General features: G+C 34.6%; 1 protein-coding gene across 5 annotated transcripts in view; it reads left to right on the top strand.

Annotated features, from left to right (window-relative positions):
* Positions 1–13,041, top strand: part of IL13RA2 (interleukin 13 receptor subunit alpha 2) — a 37,540-nt gene extending 24,499 nt beyond the window's left edge. For all 5 annotated transcript variants that reach the window (XM_028841972.2, XM_015128055.3, XM_015128054.3 and 2 more), the window contains 8 exons: positions 937–1,088; positions 2,165–2,318; positions 2,847–2,967; positions 6,122–6,306; positions 7,299–7,444; positions 8,874–9,018; positions 11,643–11,761; positions 12,917–13,041. In XM_028841972.2, the coding sequence (XP_028697805.1) occupies positions 937–1,088; positions 2,165–2,318; positions 2,847–2,967; positions 6,122–6,306; positions 7,299–7,444; positions 8,874–9,018; positions 11,643–11,761; positions 12,917–12,967 (1,073 nt within the window). In that variant the 3' untranslated portion in view covers positions 12,968–13,041. The remainder of the gene's footprint in view (positions 1–936; positions 1,089–2,164; positions 2,319–2,846; positions 2,968–6,121; positions 6,307–7,298; positions 7,445–8,873; positions 9,019–11,642; positions 11,762–12,916) is intronic.
* Positions 13,042–13,525: the final 484 nt, after the last annotated feature.

The following is a 13,525-nucleotide window of genomic DNA, read 5'->3' as shown; positions in this document are numbered from 1 at the left end:
TACTATCCTTAGTTACTATCCTTAGCTTTTATGACAATTAGATAAATTAAAAAGGTACAGAAATTTAATGTGAAATTTAAAAATAATTATGGAATTATTTAATTATTCAATTATCTTATTTTATTATATTATGTAATATAATGTTAATGATTTATTAATTAATTAAAATTATTTATAGCCTATTATTATATGTTATATTTAATACAATTAAAATACATATATTTATATTATATTGATTTGTTATTGCTGTTAGACAGATTTTTGTAATAAAATGTTCCCGTCTTAGACCAAATTCTGGCATACATGACCACAGAGATAAAGCCACATTGAATTTTTTACTACTCTAAAAATTAATACCTAGTGAGGCAAAGTCACATTTTGCATATGTGGTTTCTCAAAGAAGGAACAACTATATAGCAGTAGTCTAGATTTTTTAACAGCCTTACTGAGATATAATTTACAGGAAACCAACTCTTTAAAAAGGTACTATACATTGGTTTTCAGTATATTCACAAAGTTGTGCAACAATCACCACTATCAAAGTCCAGAATAGTTGCATCACCCGTAAAACAGCCCCTAAACTCATTAAGCAGTCACACTGCATTGCTTCTCCCTCCGGCCCCTACCAACCACAAATCTACTTTCTCTCTCTATGGATTTGTCTATTTTGAAATTTCATAGAAATGGAACTATGTCAATATGTGGTCTTTTGTGTCTGGCTTATTTCAGTTAGTATAATGTTCTCAAGGTTCATCCATGTTGTAGCATGAATCAGTACTTCATGCCTTTTTATGACTGAATTATATTTGATTGTATGCATGTAGCACATTTTGTTTATCTGTTAATCGATTGGTGGACATTTGGAATCCATCTAGATTCAGCAACATTTGTCATAAAATACAGAAAAAATAAAAGTGTTTTATTGATTTATTTCAGTTAACCCTCCTCAGGATTTTGAGATAGTGGATCCCGGATATTTAGGTTATCTCTATTTGCAATGGCAACCCCCACTGTCTCTGGATAATTTTAAGGAATGCACAGTGGAATATGAACTAAAATACCGAAACATTGGTAGTGAAACATGGACGGTAAGTAAAGCATGCATTTGAGGCATCAGAGTGATCATCAGGTGTTATTTTGTGATTCCTGACTTTAGTGTCCACTCCAATTCCCATATCTCAATAGTTCTAATTAGGATATAAAAAGCTTCCACATCTGCCTCTGTCTCCTATGCATCCTGCTATATCTGTTTTCACCTCATCCAGTGTTAAGATTGCCATTGGAAGAACAAGAAAAAAAAAAAAACTCGGTCTCAAGCAATATGAACTTGAAGAGTACTTCACTAGAAGAGCATTTCACTGTATTTTACAATTGCTTATATTCTTGGATATGGGCCTTATACATGCTACTGAACTGTGACCTTTTCTACTGTAGGAGACAACGCTTATTTATCTTTGTACCCTTCCCACAGAGGGTCACAGGATTGTGGTTCGTTGTATATATTGTAGTAAGAGCTCAATGAAAATGTTTTGAATTATTAATTACTTATATACTCAACAAGTATGTATATTCAAATATTTCTGTTGTAGATGGCATTCTGTTACCTCTCTAATTCAGCTAGGTAGTTTCAAGAGACAATTCAAATCGAGCATTTATTGATCAAGTTTGTGCTGGACACTCTACTAGGTATCAGGAATATATGAATAAACAATAAATGATTTTTGTCCTCCAGAAGCTCATGATTTGTCTGGATTTCTCTGGTTACTTCCAGAGTTTTACTGTATGTATTTCCTGAAGGTTTCATATTATATTTTTAAGTGTGACATAATTTACCAAGTAATGTGCATATGGAATATGAAAATTATCTATTTGATTCCAAGTGGATATAGCTCAAGTTCCTGCCATAAAGTTTTTTTCCTTCCAAAAGTTTTTGTTTTTATTTGGAATTAGATGTTAACATTCAAATGATCTCATCAAATGATATGACATACTGAGGTGAGCTCTGCTGGAAATGTATCTGTGGCATTGTATCAAATAGTCACTAGGACTGTCTTAGATTTTGGGAACTCTCCAGGGTGTTAATGATTTATTAGTCTTATTAATATAGCTCACTATACCATGGAGGCTTCTAAGCTTGACTTTGTCTCATCTTTTTGTCAAACAGACCATCATTACTAAGAATCTACATTACAAAGATGGGTTTGATCTTAACAAGGGCATTGAAGCAAAGATACACACACTTTTACCATGGCAATGCACAAATGGATCAGAAGTTCAAAGTTCCTGGGCAGAAGCTACTTATTGGATATCGCCACAAGGTTAAAACAAAGTTCTCTTTTCATATTTAATACTATCAGAACTATTCATTTGGGAATAAGTCCCTTAATTTTTATGTACCAGGCTGTAGGCACAATAGATCCTGTGACAGTGTGGCACAAAATAGAATCATTCTTGTAGATGATGATTAGTTTTTAAAAATTCTTTAAATCAGCAAATACCTTTGGCAAACCTGCATATTATTTTATTGATTTAGTTCCCAGTTTTGGGGTCATATTAGTAAACATTCCTGAGTATTTGTTCATCTGCTCAGAGCATCCTAGAATAATTTTACTACTCTTGCATATGCTTATACTAATATGAGTAAATGAGCCATCAAATGTTTTTTGGTTTTGCACATCCCTCTTATCGTGAAGTGATTTCCAGTAAATTCCTTTTGAAATAATCTTGATATGTTGATTGCAAAATAAAATGGAGAGGTCATAGGAAATGAAGTAAAATTGTGAAATGATTTCACAAATGATTCATCACCAAGCCTTTGAAGCATTCACAATTGATTTGTTCCTTAGGAATTCCAGAAACTAAAGTTCAGGATATGGATTGTGTATATTACAATTGGCAATATTTACTCTGTTCTTGGAAACCTGGCATAGGTGTACTTCTTGATACCAATTACAACTTGTTTTACTGGTAAGTATTTTTATAATTAGACTTCAATATTAAAAATGTCTACTCAAATTAATCGATAGTATGAGTAACTATATTTTCACTAAGTTAAATTCATTATACTCGTCAGAGTTGTATTTATGATGAAAATTGTTTACAATTATTTGAGGATTTCAATGGGTGTAAGTGGTTTTAGGATGTAGATACTGGAAGGTATTCTATGGGTGATATAAGGAATGCAATAATGGTTTCTATACTGGGTTAATTTTGTATCCTTTAGATAGATGAAATTGGAACCTAAACAATTTCGACACATTTTGTATTCTTGTCTTTAAATAAAAATGGGTTATCTATTAAACTGGATCTTTTTTCTGACTCCCTACCTTTGTTAACTGTCACTGAAGCTTTTAAACTTGGCCATCGTGACTCATGTATCTCCTTAGTTTCTTAATTGTTTCAGGGTAACATGATCACCATGTTCTGATGCTCCTTTGCAAGGTTGCACATCTGTTAAGTACCTACCATCTCGACTGTAAGAGCTCTACTTTAGGCTTCCTTCATTCAACACCTGGATGATTGCCATTGCTTCCCAAATGACAGTCGCTCTGATTCCAATCTCTCCCCTTTTTATTCATTCTGCACACTGTAGCCAGCTTTATCTTCCTATACTGCCATCTTCATATACCACGCTCTTGTTCAAAAACCTCCTGTGTCTACTCATTGCCCCAGGATAAAATCTGGGCTGCCATACTCTCTACTATTACCAGTGTGAATGCTCCAATCCATTTAGATCCATCTCTACATTTTTTTTCTCACCCATGTTATTGCCTTTTATACCTTTGTTTGCATTACCTTCTGGAATGCCCTCTGGCTCTATCTTTCTTTCACCAATTTTTATCCATTTTTTCCAAGGCTCATCTGCTCCCGAGTTTCATTAACCTTTAACTGATCCTGTCAGCTTCTGTTTCATTTTTCTTGAGCTATTACTCTTTCCTTTCTTTCTTTCTTTCTTTCTTTCTTTCTTTCTTTCTTTCTTTCTTTCTTTCTTTCTTTCTTTCGTTCTTTCTTTCTTTCTTTCCTCCCCCCTCCCCCCTCCCTCCCTCCCTCCCTCCCTTCCTTCCTTCTTTTTCCTTCCTTCCTTCCTTCCTTTCTTTTCTTTTCTTTTCTTTTCTTTCTTTTCTTTTCTTTTCTTTTCTTTTCTTTTCTTTTCTTTTCTTTTCTTTTCTTTTCTTTCTTTCCTGAAACAGAGTCTCCCTCTATCACACAGGCTGGAGTGTAGTGGTGCGATCTCGGCTCACTGCAGCCTCCACCTCCTGGGTTCAAGCGAGTCTCATGCCTCAGCCTCCCGAGCAGCTGGGATTACAGGCATGTGCCATCACACCTGACTAATTTGTGCATTTTTAGCAGAGATGGGGTTTCACCATGTCTCCCAGGCGGGTCTTAAGCTCCTTACCTCAAGTGATCTGCCCACCTCAGCCTCCCAAAGTGCTGAGATTACAGGCATGAGCCACTGCGACTGGCTTGAACTATTATTTTTTTTTATAGCCTGTAATTATTTATTGTCCAGATGGCATTTAAATTTTTTCTCATATATGTGTGCCTTGTCTCCTGTTAAACTTTTAAGGGATTGGTGGGCATGAATTGTTTATTATATTTCTCTTGACTACCTCCAAAGTACTATACTGAAAGTGGATTACCACTAAATATTTATTACATGGATGAAACAAGTGATAGCACTGATAAACTGATAGGTAATTATCTAAATGTATGCATTTACTAAACAATGGACAAACCAAGAGAGGACTAAGCATTACTACTGGTGAGTTCTAGTTCCAAATTATCATGGCATCTTTCTTTAGAAAATAATAAGAGATAAATGATAAACTATAAACTATTTAACAATCCTTAGATCTGGGTTCTAATCCCTGCTCTAGCATCATTTAACTTGGAGGCCTTGGGCAAGTAATTTTTTCTTTTAGAGTTTTTGTTTCCTCATCTGGAATTGAATAGGTAAATTTCAAATATCGAAATTATTTGTTCATTGATTCAATACATATTAAGCATCTTTTAAATGCCAGGCAGTATTCTAGATAAAAAGAACAAAAGCATGAATCAGAGAAAGTCTCTGCCCTCCTGTACATTGTAGTTCATATTTGATATAATTTGATCCTCATCTTAATGAAATAGAGAGGAATAAACATTAACATTTTAGAGATTGGAAAGTAAAGGCTTCCCTGCTGGCATCAAGTAAGTCTGTATGAAGTTAAGCCTGGAACTGAAGTCTCCCAAATCTAATCAAGTGAACTAACCAGGAGACAACAATTTTGCAAACTCTCCCTAAAGTAAATAGTTGGCATAAAGTTAATTTAGTAGAGTCCAGATACGTGTACCGGCACCGTATCAGCTGTCACATTGGCCTCATTTCAACAGGGATTTTGGCGTCTTTTACAGATAATGTCATGGTTTGCATTGCAAGCTATTCTTTAGGAAAATAGCAAGCATTTGTTGCTTTCAAATTTAGTAGGGAATCACCGCTAGTTCTTTTTAGCTTTATTACTGGAATAAGGTTAACTTTAAAGGATATGGTAACATTTCTCATTTAATAGATGAGAAAATTGAACAGTTACTTGCCAAACAACTCCTTCTTTTCTTTTTGCCCTCCTACGGGTAGCTTTTCTGATGTTTATCTCTTGATGTGTATTGTATCCTCTAGATTTTCATTTATTTTATTAAACATAATATTTTCTAAGTCTGCTTTAAAATTTGCTTTCTTTTAAAATAACTTCTCCAGTAAAATAATTTAAAAGGCAATATCATACAGGATTATTTGTATAAATCACAGGTTTTCTTACTAGGAATCTTATTCTTTGATTCACAAACCTTGTTAATGAATCAATATAACCTAAGTACACAAGTAAGAATCTTTGTCTTTGAGATTTTGTGAAGACTCCCAACAGATTGTAAGCTCCATGAAATCAGGGACTATGTCTGCTTTCCCTCCTGTTTTTTCCCTAGTGCTTATCATGGTGTCTGGCATATAGTAGGTGCTTAATAAATATTGTACATTATTAAATGATTTTTAAACTGACATGGTATCCTAATATAATTGAAAATGAAGCACCTCGATACTGGAAGAGATTGTTAATTAAACACAATTCTCACAACACTCATTTTATAGGTATGAGGGCTTGGATCGTGCATTACAGTGTGTTGATTACATCAAGGTTGATGGACAAAATATTGGATGCAGATTTCCCTATTTGGAGTCATCAGACTATAAAGATTTCTACATTTGTGTTAATGGATCATCAGAAACCAAGCCTATCCGATCCAGTTATTTCACTTTTCAGCTTCAAAATATAGGTGATGTAAACCAACAAACAACTTCAAATTCATTGTTTCTAGTTTAGGCCGTTTACAATCACTTGAGAGGGGGAAAGAGAAAAAGGGAAGGAAGGAGAGAGAGACATCGACAGAGAGACAGACCTATGGAAATGCAAAGACAGAAAAACGAGAGTCAGCAGAGTGTATGAGGAAGCTCTTATTAAATATATAAGGATGAAAGATAAGGAATTGAATAAAGGTTAAAGTATCATTTTCATTTAGAACTCACAATGTTATTTTCCATCTTCAGTTTGTCTGCTATACAGTAATTTTGTCTAGTGTTAGTGATGGAGTAATTATGAAGACACTTATTCCCAGGCCTCAATAGACAAATGACTGGATATTTATTGAGTCTATATTTTCAGTTCTAATAGTTATGAGAGTGATGAGTTCTAGAGTCTTCCAGACCTGGCTTTAAATCTTAGATCTACCATTTTTCCAGTTGTGTGACTTTGGGCAAGTTACTCTGTTTCAATTTCCTTATTAGTATCATGAGGATAATAGAGGACCACCTCATAAATAAACAAAAAAAACACAATAAAAATTTAGTGAGACATAAATGAGATTATGATGTAACATCCTTGGTACTTACAGTGTCTGAAATAGCATAAGCATTAAATAAGGGTTATCTATCTGTAAAAGTAGTAGTATTACTGATTGTGGTTGTTATTTCTAATGTTACAAAATGGAAAATGGTTGTAATGATTTGGGTCTTCAAACTTTTCTCTTGGACTTATATATTTGTCAGTGAGTGACTTGTCAAAAATGAGTTTCCAAAATAACCAAGTTGGTTAAGAAACTCATCTTGGTTGGTAAGCAACTTTGATTTTAATACACATCATAGGGAATATTACCAAGCCACTTGGTTTATCCCTAGAGGTTTCTGTTACCAGATGTCCCTAGCTTTGGATAAAGGCTACTGCTAAACTTCAACAATCTCCGTGTTGAAATGGTTCTCTTTTGCTTTTCAGTTAAACCTTTGCCGCCAGTCTGTCTTACTTGTACTCAGGAGAGTTTATATGAAATTAAGCTGAAATGGAGCATACCTTTGGGACCTATTCCAGCAAGGTGTTTTGTTTATGAAATTGAGATCAGAGAAGATGATACTACCTTGGTGGTATGAATATTGCATTTATTTGGGAAAATCATAACTGCAGCCTTTTAAATAAAATAGCAAATGTGAGAACCAAAATCAGTTGCATTCACGTGAGGGAAAGAACATGACATGTATTTTGGTTCAATCTCCAGAAAGCCAAATAAACGAATGGACAAAAGTATAATGAATGATACCAATTTTAAAGTTACATAGGAACTTAGAGATTATCTAGTCACTTGTTTTCAATTTTGTGTCAATAAAGTTACTGAAGGCTTAAGATGGATTGTGGAGAGGCCTCAAGTAAAAGCAAAAAAAAAAAAAAAAAAAAAGCCACAAAAACTACTTATGGAGGAACAACCATCAGGTCAAAATTCCAGTATGGCAGGCTTACAAGAGAATTGCTTGTACCAGGCAAGAAGGGCTGGCTGGGGAATTAGGCAATGGTTGCAAGACTAATTACTGCCACCAGCACCAACAATGTGGTGATGCCTTTAATCATATGTTGTTATGTATTATTTTTCCTTATTAGTTTCCAGTTTAGAGAGTGGTAGAGAGAAGTTAGTGAGCCGGTAGTTCTAATTCATTCCTTTCATATACAGATAAGAAAACTCATTGTTGAATTGACATATAGATCCCAGGTATGTAAATTCACTTACAATCAAATTATGCAGTTGGAACTAGATTTCAGATCTGATTCCCAGTCCACTTAAGTCTACACTACATTATGCTGATTCCTAAGATAAGTTATGCCAAAGGAAAAGCAATTATATTGAATGAGAAAAATTATTGAGCTCTTTGAAATGCAAAATTGAAATCATTGCTTCAGTGATTTTTTTACTCTGAGATCACTCAGCCTTGAGAGTCTCATAACTGTAGCAATAGTTTCATACCAAGCCATGAGCACTGTTGTACAGGTTTTGTTTCCTTATTCTTATTCCAAGCCCTGAGCATTGTTATGTAAGTTTTCCTTACTCTTATTAACAATCAGAATAAGGAAATAAGAATAAGGAAAAAAGAAAAAGCTATACATTAATATATGAACTCTATAGTTTCCATAGTAATAACATTCACATGCTGGCTCTGTGTTTTGGTAACTGAGTGTATGTAGCATCTTCCAGTTCATAGAATCTGGGAAATTTGACACTAGTCCACATACTGGGTGTTATATACACCAAAGCTACCTAGGAATTTTGCCCTCTCACACATGCTGTCCTTCACTGTAAGTGATCCATTATCACCGTAGAAATAAAATATAGATAAAGAAGGGAAGAAACAATGATTTGAAAACCCCCACTATACAGAGAGCTAATTACTGCTGAGAATATGCATTTCTAGTCTTTTGATGCATAGATTTTATGTAACAAAACCCACTTTGAAAGGGACAGATATGGAATCTGTCTAGTTGCAACTAGATCAAATAATGGCATCTGATTTTGTCCTTGGCTTTCAGACTACCACAGTTGAAAATGAAACGTACACCTTGAAAATAACAAATGAAACCCGACAGTTATGCTTTGTAGTAAGAAGCAAAGTGAATATTTATTGCTCAGATGATGGAATTTGGAGTGAGTGGAGTGATAAACAATGTTGGGAAGGTATGAGCTAAAAGGACAGTAACTAAATAATGAGCTATTTGCTAACAAAATTAATTTTCTTTCAGTATATTTTGTAATTACGAAAGTGAAAGACTTTCCCATATAGTCTATGAACAGAGAGGATAATTTAGCAAGCGCTTCAATTGAACAAAGATTTATTAAAAGTCTAATATTAATTCAGTTAGGACTAGGAATATTGTTATACCTCTATTATCAACATTCCTGTTTTTCTGTCAATATAGATAATATGCTCATTCTTTTGAGGGATTGGCATGAGCGTATTTTAATCAATATTTTCTTATGCTTTCAGTATTCAAGAGAACAGAAATCTTAAAGCAAGTATAGATTAGCATACATTTGTTTCTGAGTGTCTAATACTATTCTGAAGGACTACTTTTCTATTTCAGAGGCCATGATTAGTAATATACATATTCATTCCATTCACTTCCAACACTGATTTAAAGTGATTTATGATAAGGGCATTAAAATTCCATAGCAATATAAACTAAAAAGCCTAAACAATGAGGTAAAATATGATTGTGCTTCACAATATACTAGCTTTAAGAGTAGAAATTACCAATAAATGTTCAAAATTGAAGGAAATAAACTCAGCATTGCTCTTTCAGGTACATAGATAGAGATGCAGCTATTAATACATATACTGATGTTGATACAGATGGATACTGGCATATCTATCAGTCATTCATCTCCTTTCAAGTTGTTCTACTATAGTGGAATCTCTATTATCTCCCTACGAATATAGTGGTATCATTGATCCCTTTCATTCATCAAATATTTATTAAGCACCTACTATGTTTCAGACTCTTTTCAAGCATTGGAGATATGGCAGTAAATAAATCTCTACCCTCAGGGAACTTATATTTTATTTCCAATTGGGTAGATATAGGCAATAAACGAGAAGCCTAAAATATTATATAATCATTAAGGATTATGGAGAAAAAATAGCAAGACAGTGGAAAACTCAACCAAGAGCTATACAGAATCAGAAAGAAGACTTACTAGTTTCATATTTTTCATTTTTGTCACTGTTTTAAAAAATCAGGACACTCTAAAGTTATGTCCTGAACTATATCTTGTCATTAGTCAATGCATTGTATAAAGTGGATATGGCAAGATTTTAGCCATATCCTCAAAAAATATATTATCTTCTGTATTTTACATGCAATCTTATCAGTGATAGTGATGCCTAAGATTTCTCTTGCTTTGAGGGAAATCTTTTCCTTTTTTTTTTTTTTTTTTTTGGTATGGAGTCTTGCTCCATCACCCAGGCTGGAGCGCAGTGGTGTGATGTTGGCTCTCTGCCACCTCTGCCTCCTGGGTTCAAGCAATTCTCATGCCTTAGCCTCCTGAGTAGTTGGGATTACAGGCATGCACCACCACGCCTGGCTAATTTCTATATTTTTAGTAGTGACGGAGTTTCACCATGTCAACTAGGCTGGTCTTGAACTCCTGGCCTTAAGTGATCTGCCCACCTCTGTCTCCCGAAGCGTTGAGATTACAGGCATCAGCCACCATGCCCGGCTCTCTTCATAGAATCTTAATGACTTTGAAATTAGAAACAAGGAATTTCTTGAGTTCCATATGGTCTCGGTTCTTTAGGACATTTCTTATTGGATGTTTCAAGTTATAGAAAAATAGGACAATAGTATTTTTGGAAATTAGAGTATGTCCTCTTCAGGATTGACTCTGTATGGGGAAAGGCAGTAGAACTTCGGCAAAGGAGCTTCCTGCCTTCCCACTGTTAATTTTGCATGACAGATAACTTACAACAGTAATTTCTCTGGATTATATTCTTGTAAATATTCTCTGAACATGTGAATGTGACTGATAATTTTCTAGTAGAAAACAAGATTGTGAGGAAATAGGACAAAGAAAAAGGTGGGATCAAGGGAGGTTTGTAGATGTCTGGCTAAGATTAAAGATCTTTTATATTACTCCAAAACAAGCGAGAGGTACTAGTTTGGGGAGATCAAACTTCATCTGCTTTTTAAGTTTGCCTAGTGATCGCTCATTTCTTACTATGCATAAGAATCATTAAAACTCCATCCCTAAAATAAAAAAGCAAAATAAAAAAGAAAAGAAAAACCTTATCCCTCCCTTTGGTCTTTAAAATATGACACAACTTTAAAAAGGTAACCTTAAAAGATGATTTCCATTACTCACACAGGAATTTGTATTGAAGGATACCTCTTGCTCGGTACAGTATCCTAATATCTAAGTACACGTTTGACTTACTGAGAGTTAAGAGACACACACGACATGTTTGTTTAATCACTTGGCTAATATTTTGTCATTTTTAAATGGAGAATTCAAAAGGTCAAATATAAACAAATCCATATCAGGAAATAAGAATTGTGTTTTGAGAAGTTATTTTTTAAGTGAAAATAAGACATGTCACAGTTCAGTAAAGTACTTTTCTGTATAAAAAGTGCACAAATGAAAGGAATGCTATACTCAAACACAGTTGTGGTATTTATGCACTGGCAAATATGACAGGGGTTTCCAAGCTTAACTCAGTCCTTAACTATTTATAAAATAATTCAGTTTCAAAAATAGTGATAAATGTATAACACTTCCTCTTTTTGTGTGATTTTTAATCCTAGTTGAAGAACTATTGAAGAAAACTTTGCTACTTTTCTTGTTACCATTTGGTTTCATATTAATATTAGTTATATTTGTAACCGGTCTGCTTTTGTGTAAGAGAGACAGCTACCCGAAAATGGTAAGATGTGTAACATTATGATGTTTAGCCTGAGATGGGAGATTTTTTAAATTTTCTGCACTTAGAACTGATGGAGTGACATTTTATAATTTTGCTTATTCACTGTGGGTATACAATTGATTCCATATGGATTATGATGTTATCTTCAGAAAATACAGTAATTTTAAAAAATTAATCTTACAAGACTACATTTTGAGGTGGATTTACTTTTGTCAAAATCAAACTTTAGAACATGAAATACTATTTGACTCCAGACTAGACAATGGTATACAGAAAGAGTTACAAGAGAAAAGCAGGATTGGGAGAAAGAGAGGAGTGAATGAAAATGGTCATAGACTGAAACACATATTACCAGTGTGCCACAGGCACAAGAACACATACAAATGATAAAACATGGTGCCTGCCTTTGGAGCACACACTCAAGTTAAGGGAGACAGGATCCATATGAAAAAATACAACCTTTGAGATGATTTTAGATGATTGCCATTTGAGTCTTGCAGATAATGCTATAGAATTTCAGAAAACAGTAAGACCACTGTGGGTTGGGGGGCTTTAAGAAGGAGTTGTAACCTGGAGAAAAATATCTTTTTGGGACAGGGTCTCATTCTGTCAGTCAGGCTGGAGGGGAGTGGTGCAGTCATGGTTCACTGCAGCCTTGGTATCTGGGGCTCAAGCAATCCTCCTGCCTCAGCCTCCTGGGTAGCTGGGACTACAGGCTTGCACCACCATAGTGGGACTCCATTTCTATAAAAAATGTAAACATTAGCCAGGCATAGTTTTCTTTTCTTATAAATTCATAAGAAAATTCATAGTGGCTAATGTTAGCCACTATGCCTGGCTAATGTTTACATTTTTTATAGAGATAGAGTCCCGCTATGTTGCCCAGGCTGGTCTCGAACTCCTGGGCCCAAACAATTCCTCCCACCTTGGCCTCCCAAAGTGCTGGGATTACAGGTGCCAGCAACTGTGCCTGGCTGAGAAAAATATCTCAATGCCATATCTTTTCAAGATAGAGAGAAAAGTGAATGTGTATAGAATGTTTCACTTTGTTTGCTGAATGCTCTTGTGCTTATTCTCTGAGTTGTTAATCTTCAGTGAAATAGTTTGTGTTATTAATGATGATTTGTTAATAACAGAGTTCTTTCTACATTCCAGAATTTTTCTGTGATAGATGAAGACTTTCCATATCAAGAGACATGGTATTGACTCACCAGCTTCCAGTCATGGCCAAATGTTCAATATGAGTCTCAATAAACTGAATTTTTCTTGCAAATGTTAAATACGTCTTATTTTAAAATGTTGTTGTATTTAAATAGGCTTTCGAGTACTCAAAGCCTCAACTAGTAGTACATTTTCTGGATTCTATTAACAGTTTCTTTTCTTATAAATTCATAGTGAGAGTGCTGCATGTAGAGAAATCAAGGTATGAGTCAGGTTTTATATTTATGATGTATTAATAAAACAATGTGACTTCACAGATTGCACTAAGCCACAGAGATATTGTCAAATCTTGGAAAATGAGATTCTAGTTTTTGTTGTTGTTTGTTTTAAACTGCACTTGGGATGAAAGTACACAGTATGAATAAAACTGTTTGGCTTTAGGCCAGGCGTGGTGGCTCATGCCTGTAATCCCAGCACTTTGAGAGGCCAAGGAAGGCGGATCTCCTGAGGTCAAGAGATCCAGACCAGCCTGACTAACATGGTAAAACCCTGTTTCTACTAAAAACACAATAAATTAGCCAGGTGTGGTGGCATGCGCCTGTA

The sequence above is a fragment of the Macaca mulatta genome, chromosome X (genome assembly GCF_049350105.2).
Source record: "Macaca mulatta isolate MMU2019108-1 chromosome X, T2T-MMU8v2.0, whole genome shotgun sequence".
In the NCBI taxonomy this organism is placed as follows: domain Eukaryota; kingdom Metazoa; phylum Chordata; class Mammalia; order Primates; family Cercopithecidae; genus Macaca; species Macaca mulatta.
Note: the sequence above shows the minus strand (reverse complement) of the source record. Positions and strands in the feature narration are given on the sequence as shown.